The sequence below is a fragment of the Priapulus caudatus genome, unplaced genomic scaffold (genome assembly GCF_000485595.1).
Source record: "Priapulus caudatus unplaced genomic scaffold, Priapulus_caudatus-5.0.1 Scaffold129, whole genome shotgun sequence".
NCBI classification, from domain to species: domain Eukaryota; kingdom Metazoa; phylum Priapulida; class Priapulimorpha; order Priapulimorphida; family Priapulidae; genus Priapulus; species Priapulus caudatus.
In genome coordinates this window covers 402374-418326 of record NW_014577190.1, presented here as the reverse complement: position 1 = coordinate 418326, position 15953 = coordinate 402374, and the positions used below count along the sequence as shown (strand labels likewise).

General features: G+C 39.6%; 1 protein-coding gene across 3 annotated transcripts in view; it reads right to left on the bottom strand.

Moving 5' to 3' along the window:
* Window positions 1–2941: 2941 nt before the first annotated feature.
* LOC106805844 (hypoxia-inducible factor 1-alpha-like) overlaps window positions 2942–15953 on the bottom strand; it is a 94419-nt gene continuing 81407 nt past the window's right edge. Inside the window, exons 10-15 of one of the 3 annotated variants that reach the window (XM_014807604.1) lie at window positions 10515–10693; window positions 8308–8421; window positions 7953–8086; window positions 7495–7639; window positions 6949–7096; window positions 2942–4424 (exon numbers count right to left, since the gene is read on the bottom strand). In XM_014807604.1, the coding sequence (XP_014663090.1) occupies window positions 4141–4424; window positions 6949–7096; window positions 7495–7639; window positions 7953–8086; window positions 8308–8421; window positions 10515–10693 (1004 nt within the window). In that variant the 3' untranslated portion in view covers window positions 2942–4140. The remainder of the gene's footprint in view (window positions 4425–6948; window positions 7097–7494; window positions 7640–7952; window positions 8087–8307; window positions 8422–10514; window positions 10694–15953) is intronic. The other 2 variants (XM_014807605.1, XM_014807607.1) reach the window with 2 other exon arrangements.

Sequence of the window (15953 nt, the reverse complement as noted above, 5' to 3'; positions counted from 1 at the left end):
ACATATATAATATGTACGTGAGCTGCAGTGATCCGTAGTTACACGAATGATCTATCGCATCCAGACACCGAGAACAAGGATGCGCCACACACTGCACGAATGACGATGCATCTCAACACAGGCGCGCACGCACGCACATCCAACGGCACCTTCAAACACTAGCAGTAGCACGAACACTATTCCGCCCTTCCACCCTTCCGACACAAACGTACGGACGCACACGAAAATCTTAGTTGGCTAAATTCTTGCAATCCCAGTTTCGTATACTAAACATTTACACAATTATATCACTGGTGTACGCTCGGGATAATGTCAGGTTACTAACGTTATACGACTGTTACTGGCCAATATCTAACGACAATTATGAAAAAGAGACCGTAGCCAATAACGTCACAGATGTACTTGCTTTTTGTGCGTGTTTGCGAAATGGGATTCTAATGCTGAAATGTATACCAGTTCATTGGATGGACGCACCGCATTTAAAGGGAAAGGAATAGACAATTTAGGTCCTCTCATACCTCAATTTGGGCTAGAACAGTGCCTATCGATGATTGATAGTGCCTACTGAAAAAAACTCCAACTGTTATTATTAGCAGCATGAGCATACGTTTCGCCAGCAAATACTTGGACAATTAATAAATTTAGTTTTTGCAGTAAGTGGCGTGAAAAGAGGAGGGGGTCCGCTGGCAAATACGTATCTGCGCCCGGAGAACATAAAATGTCAATTCATTTCTCCTTAAATAAACACGTTCACCTAACTGATCACGAATGAACTGTGTCATTGCAGGTGAAATGACTAATTTATTATGTTTAGCAGCGTGCCTTAGCGGGAAGCATAGTCAAAAGATTACCACATCCCCTAGGTATATAAGGCTTAAAAATATTACACATCCGTATAACAATATCACTTAGGAATTGACTCACTTTCTACACTATAGCCTTTTCGTACTATATTATGCAGCTAAATTCCAGGTGACGATCCATCATTTCCTTATACCCGATTACGGCATTAATCTATATTATTCACAATGGAGTGGTGGCTTGCAAATCTCCCACTTCGCCAGTAATCTGCGTACATTATCATGCAGCTCGCGGTGTGGTGCTCTACACCACTGTCCAAATCACCAAAACCCTATCTGCATTCTGCCAACATTCCCTCTCGTGCTCATATTGGTGAACAAGACCTTTAACGCATGTGTGCAACGCAAACCAAATAACTAGCTCCTCAGTTGACACGCAATGGGGCTTCTGGTGATAGCCCGCACGTAATGTTGGAGCCACAGGCCCTTGGGACAGTCAGTAAAACTGAAAATAATATGAACGCACATTCACAAATACTAGCTACCTTACCTCTCAATTACACTTCCACTGTTGTGTCACTATTATATTAACTTTCTTTCACAAAAACTAATGCAGAACGCTCCCGCACTCGCCGCTGCGAGTGTGCTGTGTCGCCATTATGATGAATATATATAGAGTCATATCTGTATCAGGAGTAGACTCCTGATCTGTATCTATATCATCATCTATATATAAATATTCATTATAGCATTCTGATGAGCGCTCTGCAATTTTTGTGTGTGAAAGAAAGTTGATATACAGTGACACAACAGTGGAAGTGTAATTGAGAGGTATAGTATTTGTGAATGTGAGTTACTTACTGACAGTTTTTTACTGACTCTGTCCCAAGTGCCTGTGGTTGGAGCTGTGATGAGGAAAAACTCGTGAAAGGGATTAACTCATTATAATCTTTGGGAACCCCCTTTTCGTTCGATGCTCGAAATTCCCATTGTTAGGTGTACTAGCTTGTGATACGTCAGCCGTTTGTTGGTTGTTTTAAGGTTCATTTTTTACATTGATTTTTAAAGTGAATAACGTGCAATCGGTGCACAAAAACGTGAATCGGATGCTTATTTCCATGTTGGCATGTATAACACACTGGGCATAATGAAATTACTGCTTAGAAAACATCATTTAGGTGACTCATATTAAGTAATTACTCGGGCTCACTTTCCTCTTACAAAAAAGTGACTCAACATTGTTAACAATTATTACGATCACAAGTTCCCGTCTTCTTAATAAAAAAAGCGAGTCACGTGATTCAGCGGTATGCCATACACAGCATGGCATCAGGCAGCTCTACATATACAGTCCCCTGCCCTGCCATATTTGGGGATAAAGGTCTACATAGGTAGAGATAAGAATCATGAATACTGTCATCATACAAACTATACACTCGCACTCCGATGAAATAGGTTCTATCCATGGATCCGTAACATTGCCGTCATGCAAATGTGCTCATGCTCAATTGTGCTTCCGTGGACCCTTCTCACTAAAGAATAGCCGACTCTCAAACTAACACAAATAGACCGTTCCCAGAAGTCCACGTGGCTATAAGTTCATACTGATTTCTAACAACTTACCTAGATACTCTAACTAAAACACAGAATGTTTTTTTCCCTTTACACATTAATCTATGTGAACAACAAAGCATCATTTACGAACGACTCTCTTACGTTGTTTTCCTGCAACATTATTAACAATGTACCTACAGCATCGTGTTTCACTGCCTATTATCTAGGTCTAGATACGCTATGTCATATATTGTATCCAGTGTAGAATGTCAGTTGATCCATACTAAAAGCAATACTGTAGGTTTAAAATAATGCCCGTTCACGTTGTCAAAGTAAAATTCCAAGGGAAAATTGCATGCCAATTGATCACCACTTACAAGCTTTGTATATGTCATGAGCTTAAACATCTTTGTATATGCCATAGCCTTTAACTGACGTCACACAATGTTTTTGAATCAAATCACTTGTACACAAAATGCAATCTCCAATAAAATCATCCGGCACTAACAGACAATACCTATTGCCTGTCCACGGCACATATAGGCAAGTTCCTACGACCACAAACAGGAACATGAGGACCAGTAATGTTTATAACTATAAAAATATTCTCTTTACTTTGTGGATGGATTGATTGTATATACTACAGGCAAAGAGATACACATTTGCTTCTAAAATAAAGCAAGAACTTCTGGCTAACTGCAATAATACTTACACTATTGCCACACCAGGTCCTGTCACCTGTCACAGATCGAATCAGAAAAATGTTCTATTTAAGCATTGTGTGAATTATTTAAACTGCTGCTTAAAAATATTAGGTTTTACCCAAGCTAACTTTGTTTATGTGTTAATACTAGGGGGCAGAGGGCTATACTTGTTACCTAGTAAAGTCTACTTACCTGGTAGCGAAAACAAGAAGAAACGACGTGATCTTTAACCAGACAACAAAGTTGACGCGGACTAATATTACTGCAGCAATAGAAAAATGTACATGTCCTAAATGATTTTAAACAGAACTATCTTCTGAATCTCAATCAAACGATGGACTTCGGTTAAATACTGCTTCAAGCTAGCATTTCCATCTATATACAGTCACCAACCCTTCCCTCATATTGAATAAAATTCTCATAACATTATGTGCTAGAGGTGGGCAGTCCAGATCTCTTTAGGCGTAGCCACAATTTTGGTTTGTTGTTGATCTAGCACTGACTGCTGATTCTCCCGGGCCAATGAAGAGCAGATGTATAAAAATTCAATTCTGACCTGTCATATGCATGAGACATTGTTACGTAACAGATGTAACAGAAATTCGTGTACACCATCTTGTGAAATATTCCACATCGCAGCCAAGTGTACACACCACAGTACACAGGTGCTAAGCCTCCTTGTGTTCAATTATTTATGACTGTATACCTCTGTAACTAATGTCTCTAGCCCACTTATCTACAAACATACTGACTGTGACCAGTAACAGTAACCAGTGACTTGATCATAAGCCTATACCACATACTAGTAGTAGGAATGGTAACCATATGCACTTATATATATATGCCTGGTAGCCCATGGCCACGACCAGTCGGTCACAGCAAACAATCCTGTCCAATTGAAGTCACTGTTCAATCACGTCCTTGGCCGAGGCAATACGACACGTCGCAGATGTCAATGCATTGAACTGGTCAATCATTTGTGATGCATGCTCTCTTTGCAGAGGGCCCCAAGGGCTCCCAGAATGCTCTTGCACTCGGTCAAGTCATGCGTGATATCGTTACGCGATGCACCAGGTGACCGGCTATTCTCCCTGCCCGTCGAGGGCTGTCAGAAGCCGCTGGCCATCCAGGAGTCCACTGTGCGATGCAACAGGTGCATTCACTTCACAGTCGAGGCGCGTTAATGACTGAAACCCAGGCGCTGGACGGCCAGGTTTGCCGGCACGACTACTTGGCTTCTGTCCCCGGCTGTAACCATGATTGATATCCTCTCCATTTAGTAGCAGGTGTTTCAGCACACTGCTGTCTAGACTTGGAGTGTTGCCTGCAGCAGAAGGAAAATGCCTGTTGAACGCGGTGGGGTGTTCTGCAAACAAAATGTCAAAAGCGGTGTAAACTCATGCATTATTACTACTGCATTCATGCTAAGCAAGTTGGGTTACGTGTGCAACTATATGTTATTCTAGGTTAATTCAATGACGCTGTGTTTCAGAAATCGATGAGGTGCGAAAATGATATAACCAGCGAGTATAGTAGGGGGTTATTTGTCAAAACAGATATTATCAGGAGTAGAATCAGTTCCCTATTATCTACTCCTGATATTATGCAACTGGAATGCTGATTTAGTTTGTAAAAAATAATAGCAGTGCCATAAAATATTACACAATCAGATATAACACCACTATTGCACTGCTCATGGCTTGCATTGCATAGAAAAAAGAAATTATGAAGTAATTATGAACACTTCGTAAACAAATTAACAAGGTATTGTATGTTGTTAGCTGTCACATTTAAAATTATAATAATTACTGCCCTCTAGTGGCTGAAAGCGATAGTAAGTGAATTTTGCACAGGGGAGAGATAGTGATCCGCTGGCGTGATTTTTTCCCCTAGGTCAATCAAGAACATAGGGCTCTAGTGAGCGCTGCCATTGGTTGATGACACTGTGACGTCCTTGAGCGACGAGACAAGCTCAACCAATAGCAGCGCTCACTAGAGCCCTATGTTCTTGATTAACCTAGGAAAAAAATGCTAGGAAAAGGAACGGCTCTGATTGGCTAATTTTGTCTTATATTTATTTTATTTTTTATTATTTTTGGCTAATTTTGTTTTATTTTAGAATTAGGGATAGGGTTGGGGTTAGGGTTAGGGTTAGGGTTAGGGTTAGGGTTAGGGTTACATTATCAATCAAAGTTGGGAACACTCCTAATGGAGCGTTAGCCTGATCATGAGTAGTTCATGATTTAGCAAAGAATTGCGTGAAGAGTTAATAAGTGTAAAACTGAGTGAGTGGGCCCCAGATATGTAAGTGGGTCGCTAGCAGAGCTGCCGACATTCACCTCTGTGCAAAAGGAATTTGAATCTTTACAAGTAAGAATTTTCTTCACCAAGTTAGTAGGAATCTAACGTAACGAGTCACGTGTGTGTTGAAACAGTTTTTCACTGGGACCATGCCCCATGCTCAAAAATATTTGAAATCTTTCGTCTGACCTTCTCGGCCTTAATTTTTTGCATCAAATATGGTTTTTCTTTCTGTCACTCATTATTATGATTGAGATGAGCACAGCTAGTGAAGCCGTTTTGAACTGTGGCATAATTACGCAGGTGCACGTTGCAAGCCCAATACGATTGAGCGGCAGCAGATATTTGCATTCTGATCTTCTGACCTACAGTTCTGACCTAATTCTGCCTATCTTGACTACCTACTATAACTCCATGAAAAAATTGAAGACTGTACATTAAGTCGTTTAGATTTGTGCTGCTATTGCTGAAGAATGGATGGACGCTTTGCCGCTATACTAGCTGTATATGACCAAGTCACGTTAGCTGAAATATCAATTCAGTCGATGACAGCTATCTTGGAAATCAAGCTTGTCGTTATCAGTCAATAGATCTGACCGATGAACATGAATAGATCTACAGCTGCACAGTACTAGTAAATAACTGTCTGAGTTAGAGAAATAGCTGGCCTTCGTATTCTATAGGTGTCCTTGAAATCCACACTAGTAGTGCTCGTACTATATGTAAATATTTATATACGACTGTGTGTGTGTTACACGGCTCCTGAAACTATTTGCTTCTACAAGGGCTGTCTCACAGTACTATATATATATATAGGGGTTTGCAAAAACTACGCCACTAAATGTCGCTATATAGAAACCTATGGAATCTTGTTCTTCGTCGATTACTGCTATTCAACGTTAAAGAAATTTCACCGCATTTTGAGCCAAGTGCAATAAAATTAGTACTTTTTTGCAAATCAGGAGCCACGTTACACACAAAGTTTAATAATTTTACTACAGTTAAGTGAATATTTCCAGGGCTAAAATTGTAAATAAATCACGTGTGCATTGGCCTGATTGGCTACATCCAGAGCTAATATTTAAACATTGTAAAAGCAATTAATTCTGATTATGGTTACCAATCATGAGCGATAACAATGACAAATGCCTTATGCCAATATACAAATCCTGTCCCCTATTAATTTAATTTAAAATGTTTCCTAGTGAATTGTTAGTAAATAATGTTTAATGTTTCTAGATACATGCTTCATTGTGTACAAAATTCCTCATCTTTCCAATGCCTACAGCATGTTATGTTCTCACGTGCAAGTTATAATTCTGGTTACACTGCATTCCTGACAGCTATACTTGTCATATACCGGGGCGCCTGGCCACAGCCACAACCATACTCTCAGAAGAGGTACACACACTATATGTTACCAATATGGATGAATGATAGAAAAATTTAACTAAAAGCAGGAATTCAGAAGATCAGCAGAGATTAAATATGAAACATTAGCACTGAATGGTTTTATGGATGTTCATGCTCTGAGTACGATTCACTACCAACTAAATATTACAAGACTGGGAATAAAACTGCCCATTCACCTTTGCTACATATGAGAGACTTTAGGTCTTTATGTATCATTTGCTGGACGTCAGAGTTGCCTCGTGTTCTCTTTGATTGGCCTAGCTCACTTGCTATTGGGCGCTTTATACCTGCGTAGTGATGGTCTGTGATCCGCCTGGCAGTGTTCTGAAACCATTCACAACATGCATCGCGGAGCCGTTTAAACACAATGAAACACGTGGGTATTTTAAATAAAGAAAACAGGAGCAAAAATTCGCTCCACTGTGATGGGGTCAGTAGTTATATTAAGCGCACCACTTAACGATATTTCAACAATTTCCTACTTTATACTAATTTAATCGACTCTGATATGCTAATACAACATCACAAATCAAAATGGCAGATTTTACTTGCATCAATAACCAAATTGTTCAGTCAGACGTTCTATATCTTTTTATCATTATATTACATGACATTTTTTCACATGCAATCAAACAGGTTGACAATAACCAAGCTAGCATAACACCATGAAACGATAGTATAGGAATGGCAGCAGAATGTTATTGTAGGTTTCGGCTTATTACCTGTGTTAAGTTTCCTGTTTGTAGAAGCCTAGTGAGACTTGAGCTTAGCTGAACAACAGGTTGCCGTGGCGATAAACTGCCTCCAACATTGGTGGGTGAGCTTCCCACAGATCGACACTTTGAGGAAGTGCATGATGACAACGTCCTGTTACATAAATGCACTTCAATTATTCACCCAAACCTGCATAAGCACATTTACCACATGAGAAGATAGTAAAAGTTTAACTAATAAGCACAGTCTATGCGTTCATTTAGTGCATTATAGTGACTCTAGCATATTTATATTTATTTAAAGTATTACCTCAATACATTTCTTATTTAAATATGAGAGAATCACTGTAAATATTAGTTGTATAGTTATAAATCACAACAGTTCGGACAGTGGTAGTAGATTAAAATGTCTTTCGTCTTGCCAGTCTGGAAATTGCTACAGTGTGTCCTGTGTTTAAGTGTCTTACCTTTGTGGCCAGTGCCTAATGGTTGAGAATTTGTCCGTGTTGTGGCGGTTTCTATATCCATGGAGAAACATATCATCAGTTACGCCCATGGGAATGTGGGGTGCACTCATCGCCATGTCTTCCAACTCTCCCTCCTATAAAATTTACACCAAATAAATTATTAAATAAACAAAGTTTGATTTACATGACCACACAGCTATACTGATATAATATAAGGTTGGTAATTAACCTAACAGGTGCATGCTGATGTCAATCAAACCCCAGTACATCTAGTACCACGTACAGATAGTAGGAGTAGAACATAGTGGACTACAACTAATCGGGAATGGGATTGCATGACTACTAGGCTGATTACCTTGTCAGCAATTTTGTCGGCCATGATCCCAGTCTCCCAGCAATTTTCTGTTGCACATAATTTATCTATCATGTCTACATCAAAGGGGCTGGACTGGTCCGGCTCAGACATTGACTGAAAAAGTCATTAACAAATAGGAATAACTTGAAAGGAAGCATTAGATGTCTATTCAAATTAAGTGATAACGATTTTAATCATGGATTATGCAGCACAGACACTTTTTGCATAATTTTGCATGATATAAACTTCATGTTTTCTACATAATTATGAATAAAACATGATGTGCAATGTCATAAAATATATTTGACATGGGCTTATGAAAATAGCAAAATGGAAATTTGATCACAAGCTATTGTGATGAGCAGCACTATAACTCGAACAACACACTCTTGGATCCTTATACAGACTCGAACGATATCAGTTTGACTTTACCTGCTGTTACTATACTGCTTACTTATTGCTGTTACTGTTGTACTACCTTACTGCTATTAAAGTAACACATTTTCTTACTAAAATCCACGAAATAAAGGAGAGATGATTTAATTTCATTCCGTATGAAGTACTGCTATAAGGTAAAATCAATCAACAGTACCGGTACCGTGCACTCAATAGGCATATATATATATTTTTATATGGCTATAAGGTTTAATGTTTTTTTTTATATGGCTATAAGAAATGCACCATTGTAGTTAGTGCAGAGCATGTGCCACGCCATGAAATAAAAAACAATACTGCCTGCTGAAAATCAATGTTGCTTGCTGATTAGTGCTGCCACCTACAATAAACAAATTTTTGCCACCGATGGCCATCATGACGTACAGAAAAAGCAGTTTTGAACCAGTGGATGAGGACAGGGTATCAGATCTAGTGAAATATAAATATGGTAAACACCCTGAATGACATCAATAACACTCTGAACCTGTACTGAGATATTAATTCCTTGCCTAATCATCACAATAATGTAAGTTAATAAACAAAATCTTAACGTAATGACGAAATATACATGCTAACTAAAGACACAATAAACATGGCTGTCACAAGTCCCTAACACTAATATTAATGCCCTTCAACAGTCACTGTGAATAGTTTAGGCCACTCGACAGAGTAAGTACATTGTCCAATTGTTAATAAATAAAGAACTGAAGTCTATTTCTCTGCATTGTGAATACCTGGCTATGGGACAAACACTTAGGGACAAGGCAGATTGAATTTTGAAGGTAAATTCTGGTTTCGTCTTTAGAGAGTTACACAATATATCATAGGTATATATATAGACTAAGGCTACATCGTGGGTTAAGGCCAGGACTAGACTACTTGTGTCATACACTCCTACCATAGAGAAATTATCTTCGAATTTATAGCACACTCTGGTGTTGTCAACTAACCTACAAGACACCACTACATTAGGTGCAAATATGTCTGTATTTGTAAAATCTTCAGTGAGGTAGCCTCAATTATAGAGGTAATAAGAAAGCCATAAAATGGAGATGAAAAGATGATCTTACTCATCTATAAATTACATCACATGGTAATTGTGTTTTTCAAAAGCTAACCAAAAAATAATTACTTTGATTCAGCTTATATAGCATGGAAACAACGTGGGCAACAATGATGGGAAGCAGACACTATGGAAAAAACATGTAATGCTAAAGCCATTTGCATAAAATATTTAGCTAGGAGTCTTTTAGTTCACGATTATGTTTCTCTGCTAAAATATCTATGTAGTTCACGTTCAGCTATATTGCAGCCAGGACGAAGATTGACAAGACACCTATGAAATTATATTAGTGTTCTTCAGTGCATTCATTGCTTTAGTATTATAAATAATAAAAACATTATAATAACTGTAAACACGTTTGCACTATGTAATATTATGCACTAATTAAGTCATTGAAGAAATCTCAGTAGGGGACCATGTTTCGATTTACCGAAACATGATCTATAGATGCTTAGCTATATCTTAGTGCTATAACTTAGGTGTCTGTAATTCATTCTGGTATAACAGCTACTTATTGCTAGTCATTACTGATAATATATAACATATATATATATATAATTATATATATATATATAAGCACAGCAAGAGGTATACGTGTTGTTGTATTTTTAATTAGACTGACTCCAAAATTCTCAAGAGTTCTCAATGGCTACTCTTCCACATAAGGCTGAACAACAAATGATAAAATGTAGCATCTAGGATGTTTTACCTTGGGTGAGTCAGAGCAATCACTACTTGGGCTGTCAGGCCGACTGACGCTGCTGGCACTTTTCTTGTTGCCACGTTGACATCCATCATCGTCCATGACCATCTCCGGAAACATGGGTTCAAAGCCCTTGCTTGGGAACAGGATGTCATCATAAAGGTTAATCTTGCCATCAAACATGCCTGCAGCAAAGACAAACATAATCAATTGGTTTTTCTACGGGATATTCGAGCCCAATGTTACACAGTTCAACCACATATAGATGCCTAAAGAGCTGAGAGAAAAATTGTTAATGAACACACTGTTAATTAGTTTTTGCTAGAAGAGCACTGTGCATTAATTCTGTGGTTTTTAGGTAACATGGTTAACGTTTTACAATATTTAAAAAACTTCCAGAATGCGCGTACACCCAATACGTTGCTAATACTCAATTGCTAATACCCAATTAATACCCAATTGCTAAAACCCATTACGAAGTTATTAACCAACAGGAACTCATGAAAAGCTTCAACAGTTCAACGAAAAAAGTGCAGAAAAACAAATAGGAAAATACGCCTGTACGTGCCACGTACGGAGTTTTCCCTGCAGCTAATTGCCAGAACAAACATCTCTGTATCTTTACCAGTGTAAGCTGTTCGCTAACTGAGCAGTTAATTATCACTGATACCGGCTACAATATATGTACGAATTTACAAAATGAAATTACTACATTAGTCACTTTTCCGGCCCAAGTAGAAGTTAGTATGTAGTATAATAGTACATAAATGTAGTATGGAAGATGGAGCACCGAACTGAAAGAACACCTAAATAAATATCTAGCTATATTGCTCGGCCAAGTGAAAGTTCAATGTGACAGAGCAAAGAACTAGAAATATGGCTACAGGCAATGGTTCTGCTAATCAGTACTACGCAGCTCACAAGATTAGTGATCACCCTACTAGTTATTTGCTAACTGCATGATATTGACCCACTCACATTTTTGTGACAAACCACTGTAAACGTAAGTAAATAGCTCACTACACTTTAACTGAACGTTAGCTTTGAAAATAAAACTGTAAAAATATGTATCAAGCCTATATTCGCTCAACGAAAAAACAACTCATAAAACGCGTTTCGCCGCAGTTCTGTATCATGGCGGCAAGAGTCGGCGCCATATATCTATATCAGAAGTAGAGAATAGGGAATTATAGGGTAGGTAATCCCTATTATCTAATTCTGATCTATATGATATCTATGCGCACATCCCGGGGTGGTCACTATAGAGTACCGAAGTGATGACGTCACGGTGGCATGACAACGAGCCCACTGGTTCTACACAATCATATGCTCTGGTAACATTAACTGCGTGTCGTGTTTTGTACCCGATTGTAACCATAATTCTGAGAGTCATTATTGCAGTTTTTATAGATTTCCAAGGGATGGAAGTGAAAAGCAACGGGAAAAAAAAAATGAACAAAAAAAAAATTTACACAAAAAATTCCAATTTTTTTTAAATTAATTAAATATTGTAAGATCGACTTGCTACCGATGCTTTACCGCTGTCTGCAGCGCACACACTCGTGTTTTACGTACGCACAACATTTTTACGCAGTTAATGTTATGGAGCCAGTGGCTTGTGTAGAACCAGCACGTACGTTGTCTTGCCAACGTGACGTCACACTTCGGTACTCTATATATGTCGGTATTACCCCATGTGCGTTCCAAATTTTTCGAGTTAGGGGGGAGTGTTTTTCAACTTCTAAAGCGGGCCCGCGCGGGAGCAAATAGGCCCCCCTTTACAAAGCTAATCCCGCAATAAACCCTCGGGATCGTTCAGGTCAAGCACCGCGCCCGCAGTAGGCCCCCCTCACGGGCCCCCTCCATTCCCTCAACTCTTTGCCCTCCACTTGTCTGCAAGACCTCGCAATAGGGAGTAGGGGTCCGGGTAGGACTCTTCCATTGTGTATGCAATAGGGGGTGGGATATTTTCATTGTGTATGCAATAGGGGGTGGTATTCTTCAATTGTGTCTGCAATAGGGGGTAGGGTTTTCCAATGTGCAGTTCGCACTAGGGGGCCTATTATTTTTAGTGAGAACGCACATGGGGTAATACCGGCATATATAGTGACCCCCCCGGGGAGCACATGCACCCTTCATGACCTTCAGTGCTTGGCAACACCGCATGGCAACAAGAGACGCGTCACAATTAACATCGCCGCAGAGCGACATTCGACCCGACACTTTCACGTTGTAGTCTAAAAGCTTTTTCCCAATTCCCAGGCATTTTTTTTACCCATCAAACATATAGGCAATTACAAACGTGCAATGTTAAAATATTTTTGCAATCCATTTTTGCCTGATTCTATGTTTGCCGCTTGAAGTTTCGAGGGAAGGCAATGAAAAATAATTGTCAATATTCAATTTTATCAATTTTTGACAAATATTTGTCATTAGTAACCCCTGATATTATATAATTTCAGTGAACAATAGAAAATAAGGAAATTAGTACAACATAACTGCTGACGTTCAACTCCTATTCCTACAGCTTGTAGTTTAAATACAAGTTGTATTTTTCACTCACGATCCTATACCACACACTATTTTAACGACGTAGGTTCGTTAATGACGTTATGATGAATTTATGGCAACCTCATCAGTGTATAACCCTAACGCTCAATATCAGAATAAAATCAACACCCAGAATAGACTTACTGCCCTAATTATACACTCAGACGTCACATATGTTGCATCCGATGTGTGCTCGTGCTAATATCGCTACTGAGTGCGATGCTACATTAAGCGCCCACGCACTTGCACACGCACGCGCATACACACGCGCACGCACACGCACATGCACACGCACGCGCATACACACGCGCACGCACATGCACATGCACACGCACGCGCATACACACGCGCACGCACATGCACACGCACACACTTACACACATACACACATACACACACACTCTCTCTTTCTCTTTCTAACTGCCAAACTAGGATAAACTGAAAGGTATCACCCGAGTAACATATAGCAGCGACAGCTGGAATGTAATTAATGTGGAGGCTATAATTATAACTGGGACAACTGCTATAGCTATACCATGGTACCCTATTGCCTTTCCGAATACGAACTATGCCGAATATAATTAAATCTAACGCATTTCATACTTACTATTTGGTCACTATATTTACCGGTCACAGCAGCTTATCCCACTACTCACAACAGGCGACCTCACTACTCACAACAGGTGACTTCACTACTCACAACAGGTGACCTCACTACTCACAACAGGTGACCTCACTACTCACGGCATCGGACCTCACCGGTCACAACAGGTGACCTCACTACTCACAACAAGTGACCTCACTACTCACAACAGGTGACCTCACTACTCACGGCATCGGACCTCACTGGTCACAACAGGTGACCTCACTACTCACAACAGGTGACCTCACTATTCACAGCAGGTGACCTCATGCACTACTCTGTAACTCACAACAAGTGACCTCACTACTCACAACAGATGACCTCACTACTCACAACAGGTGACCTCACTATTCACAACAGGTGACCTCATGCACTACTCACAACAAGTGACCTCACTACTCACAACAGATGACCTCACTACTCACAACAGGTGACCTCACTGGTCACAGCAGCTTATCTCACTACTCACAACAAGTGACCTCACTACTCACAACAGCTGACCTCACTGGTCACAGCAGCTGACCTCACTGGTCACAACAGGTGACCTCGCTACTCACACCACCTGAGTAATTACACTTATGTAGACGTGAGAAATAGACGTAAAATAAGAATAAACTTTTATTAATATCAGGAGAAATATAATACTAGACAGATTGGTCTATTATGCTTCATCTAACAATACGTGTTTCTCCAAGATGGCCCCATGATGCATCGGTGTGGGTTCTTGGGTAAATGGCACACTCTTGCTACAAGAAATGAATAAACTCCAACCTTTAATGAGCAAACACAATTCGACAGCAAGAGGGGTTAAAGGGATACTTTCTCCTAGAATTTGAGAGTATATTATGATAGTATATTCATAAACAATAGTAAATACAAATTTCTATAATTACGCGTTAACGTTTGTCATAAAACAACATTGAATTTTGAAATAGTCATTTTTGGCATGACACCCGCGACGTTAAACTCCTATTCCTACAGCTTGTAGTTTAAATACAAGTTGTATTTTTCACTCATGATCCTATACCACACGGAATTTTAACGACGTAGGTTCGTTAATGACGTTATGATGAATATATGGCAACCTCATCAGTGTATAACCCTAACGCTCAATATCAGAATAAAATCAACACCCAGAATAGACTTACTGCCCTAATTATACACGTCAGACGTCACATATGTTGCATCCGATGTGTACTCGTGCTACTGAGTGCGATGCTACATTAAGCGCCCACGCACATGCAAACGCACGCGCATACACACGCGCACGCACACGCACATGCACATGCACACACTTACACACATACACACATACACACACACACACTCTCTCTTTCTCTTTCTAACTGCCAAACTAGAATAAACTGAAAGGTATCACCCGAGTAACATATAGCGGCGACAGCTGGAATGTAATTAATGTGGAGGCTATAATTATAACTGGGACAACTGCTATAGCTATACCATGGTGCCCTATTGCCTTTCCGAATACGAACTATGCCGAATATAATTAAATCTAACGCATTTCATACTTACTATTTGGTCACTATATTTACCGGTCACAGCAGCTTATATCGCTACTCACAACAGGTGACCTCACTACTCACAACAGGTGACCTCAACGGTCACAACAGGTGACATCACTACTCACGGCATCGGACCTCACCGGTCACAACAGGTGACCTCACTACTCACAACAGGTGACCTCACTATTCACAACAGGTGACCTCACTATTCACAACAGCTGACCTCACTGGTCACAGCAGCTGACCTCACTGGTCACAACAGGTGACCTCGCTACTCACACCACCTGAGTAATTACACTTATGTAGACGTGAGAAATAGACGTAGAATAAGAATACACTTTTATTAATATCAGGAGAAATATAATAATAGACAGATTGGTCTATTATGTTTCATCTAACAATACGTGTTTCTCTAAGCTGGCCCCATGATGCAGCGGTGTGGGTTCTTGGGTAAATGGCACACTATTGCTACAAGAAATGAATAAACTCCAACCTTTAATGAGCAAACACAATTCGACAGCAAGAGGGGTTAAAGGGATACTTTCTCCTAGAATTTCGGAGTATATTATGATAGTAGATTCATAAACAATAGTAAATACAAATTTCTATAATTACGCGTTCACGTTTGTCATAAAACAACATTGAATTTTGAAATCGTCCTTTTTAGCATGACACCCGCGACCGTGCTGCCACCCTGAAAAAGTTGCGCATTTGCCAATTTATTTTGCA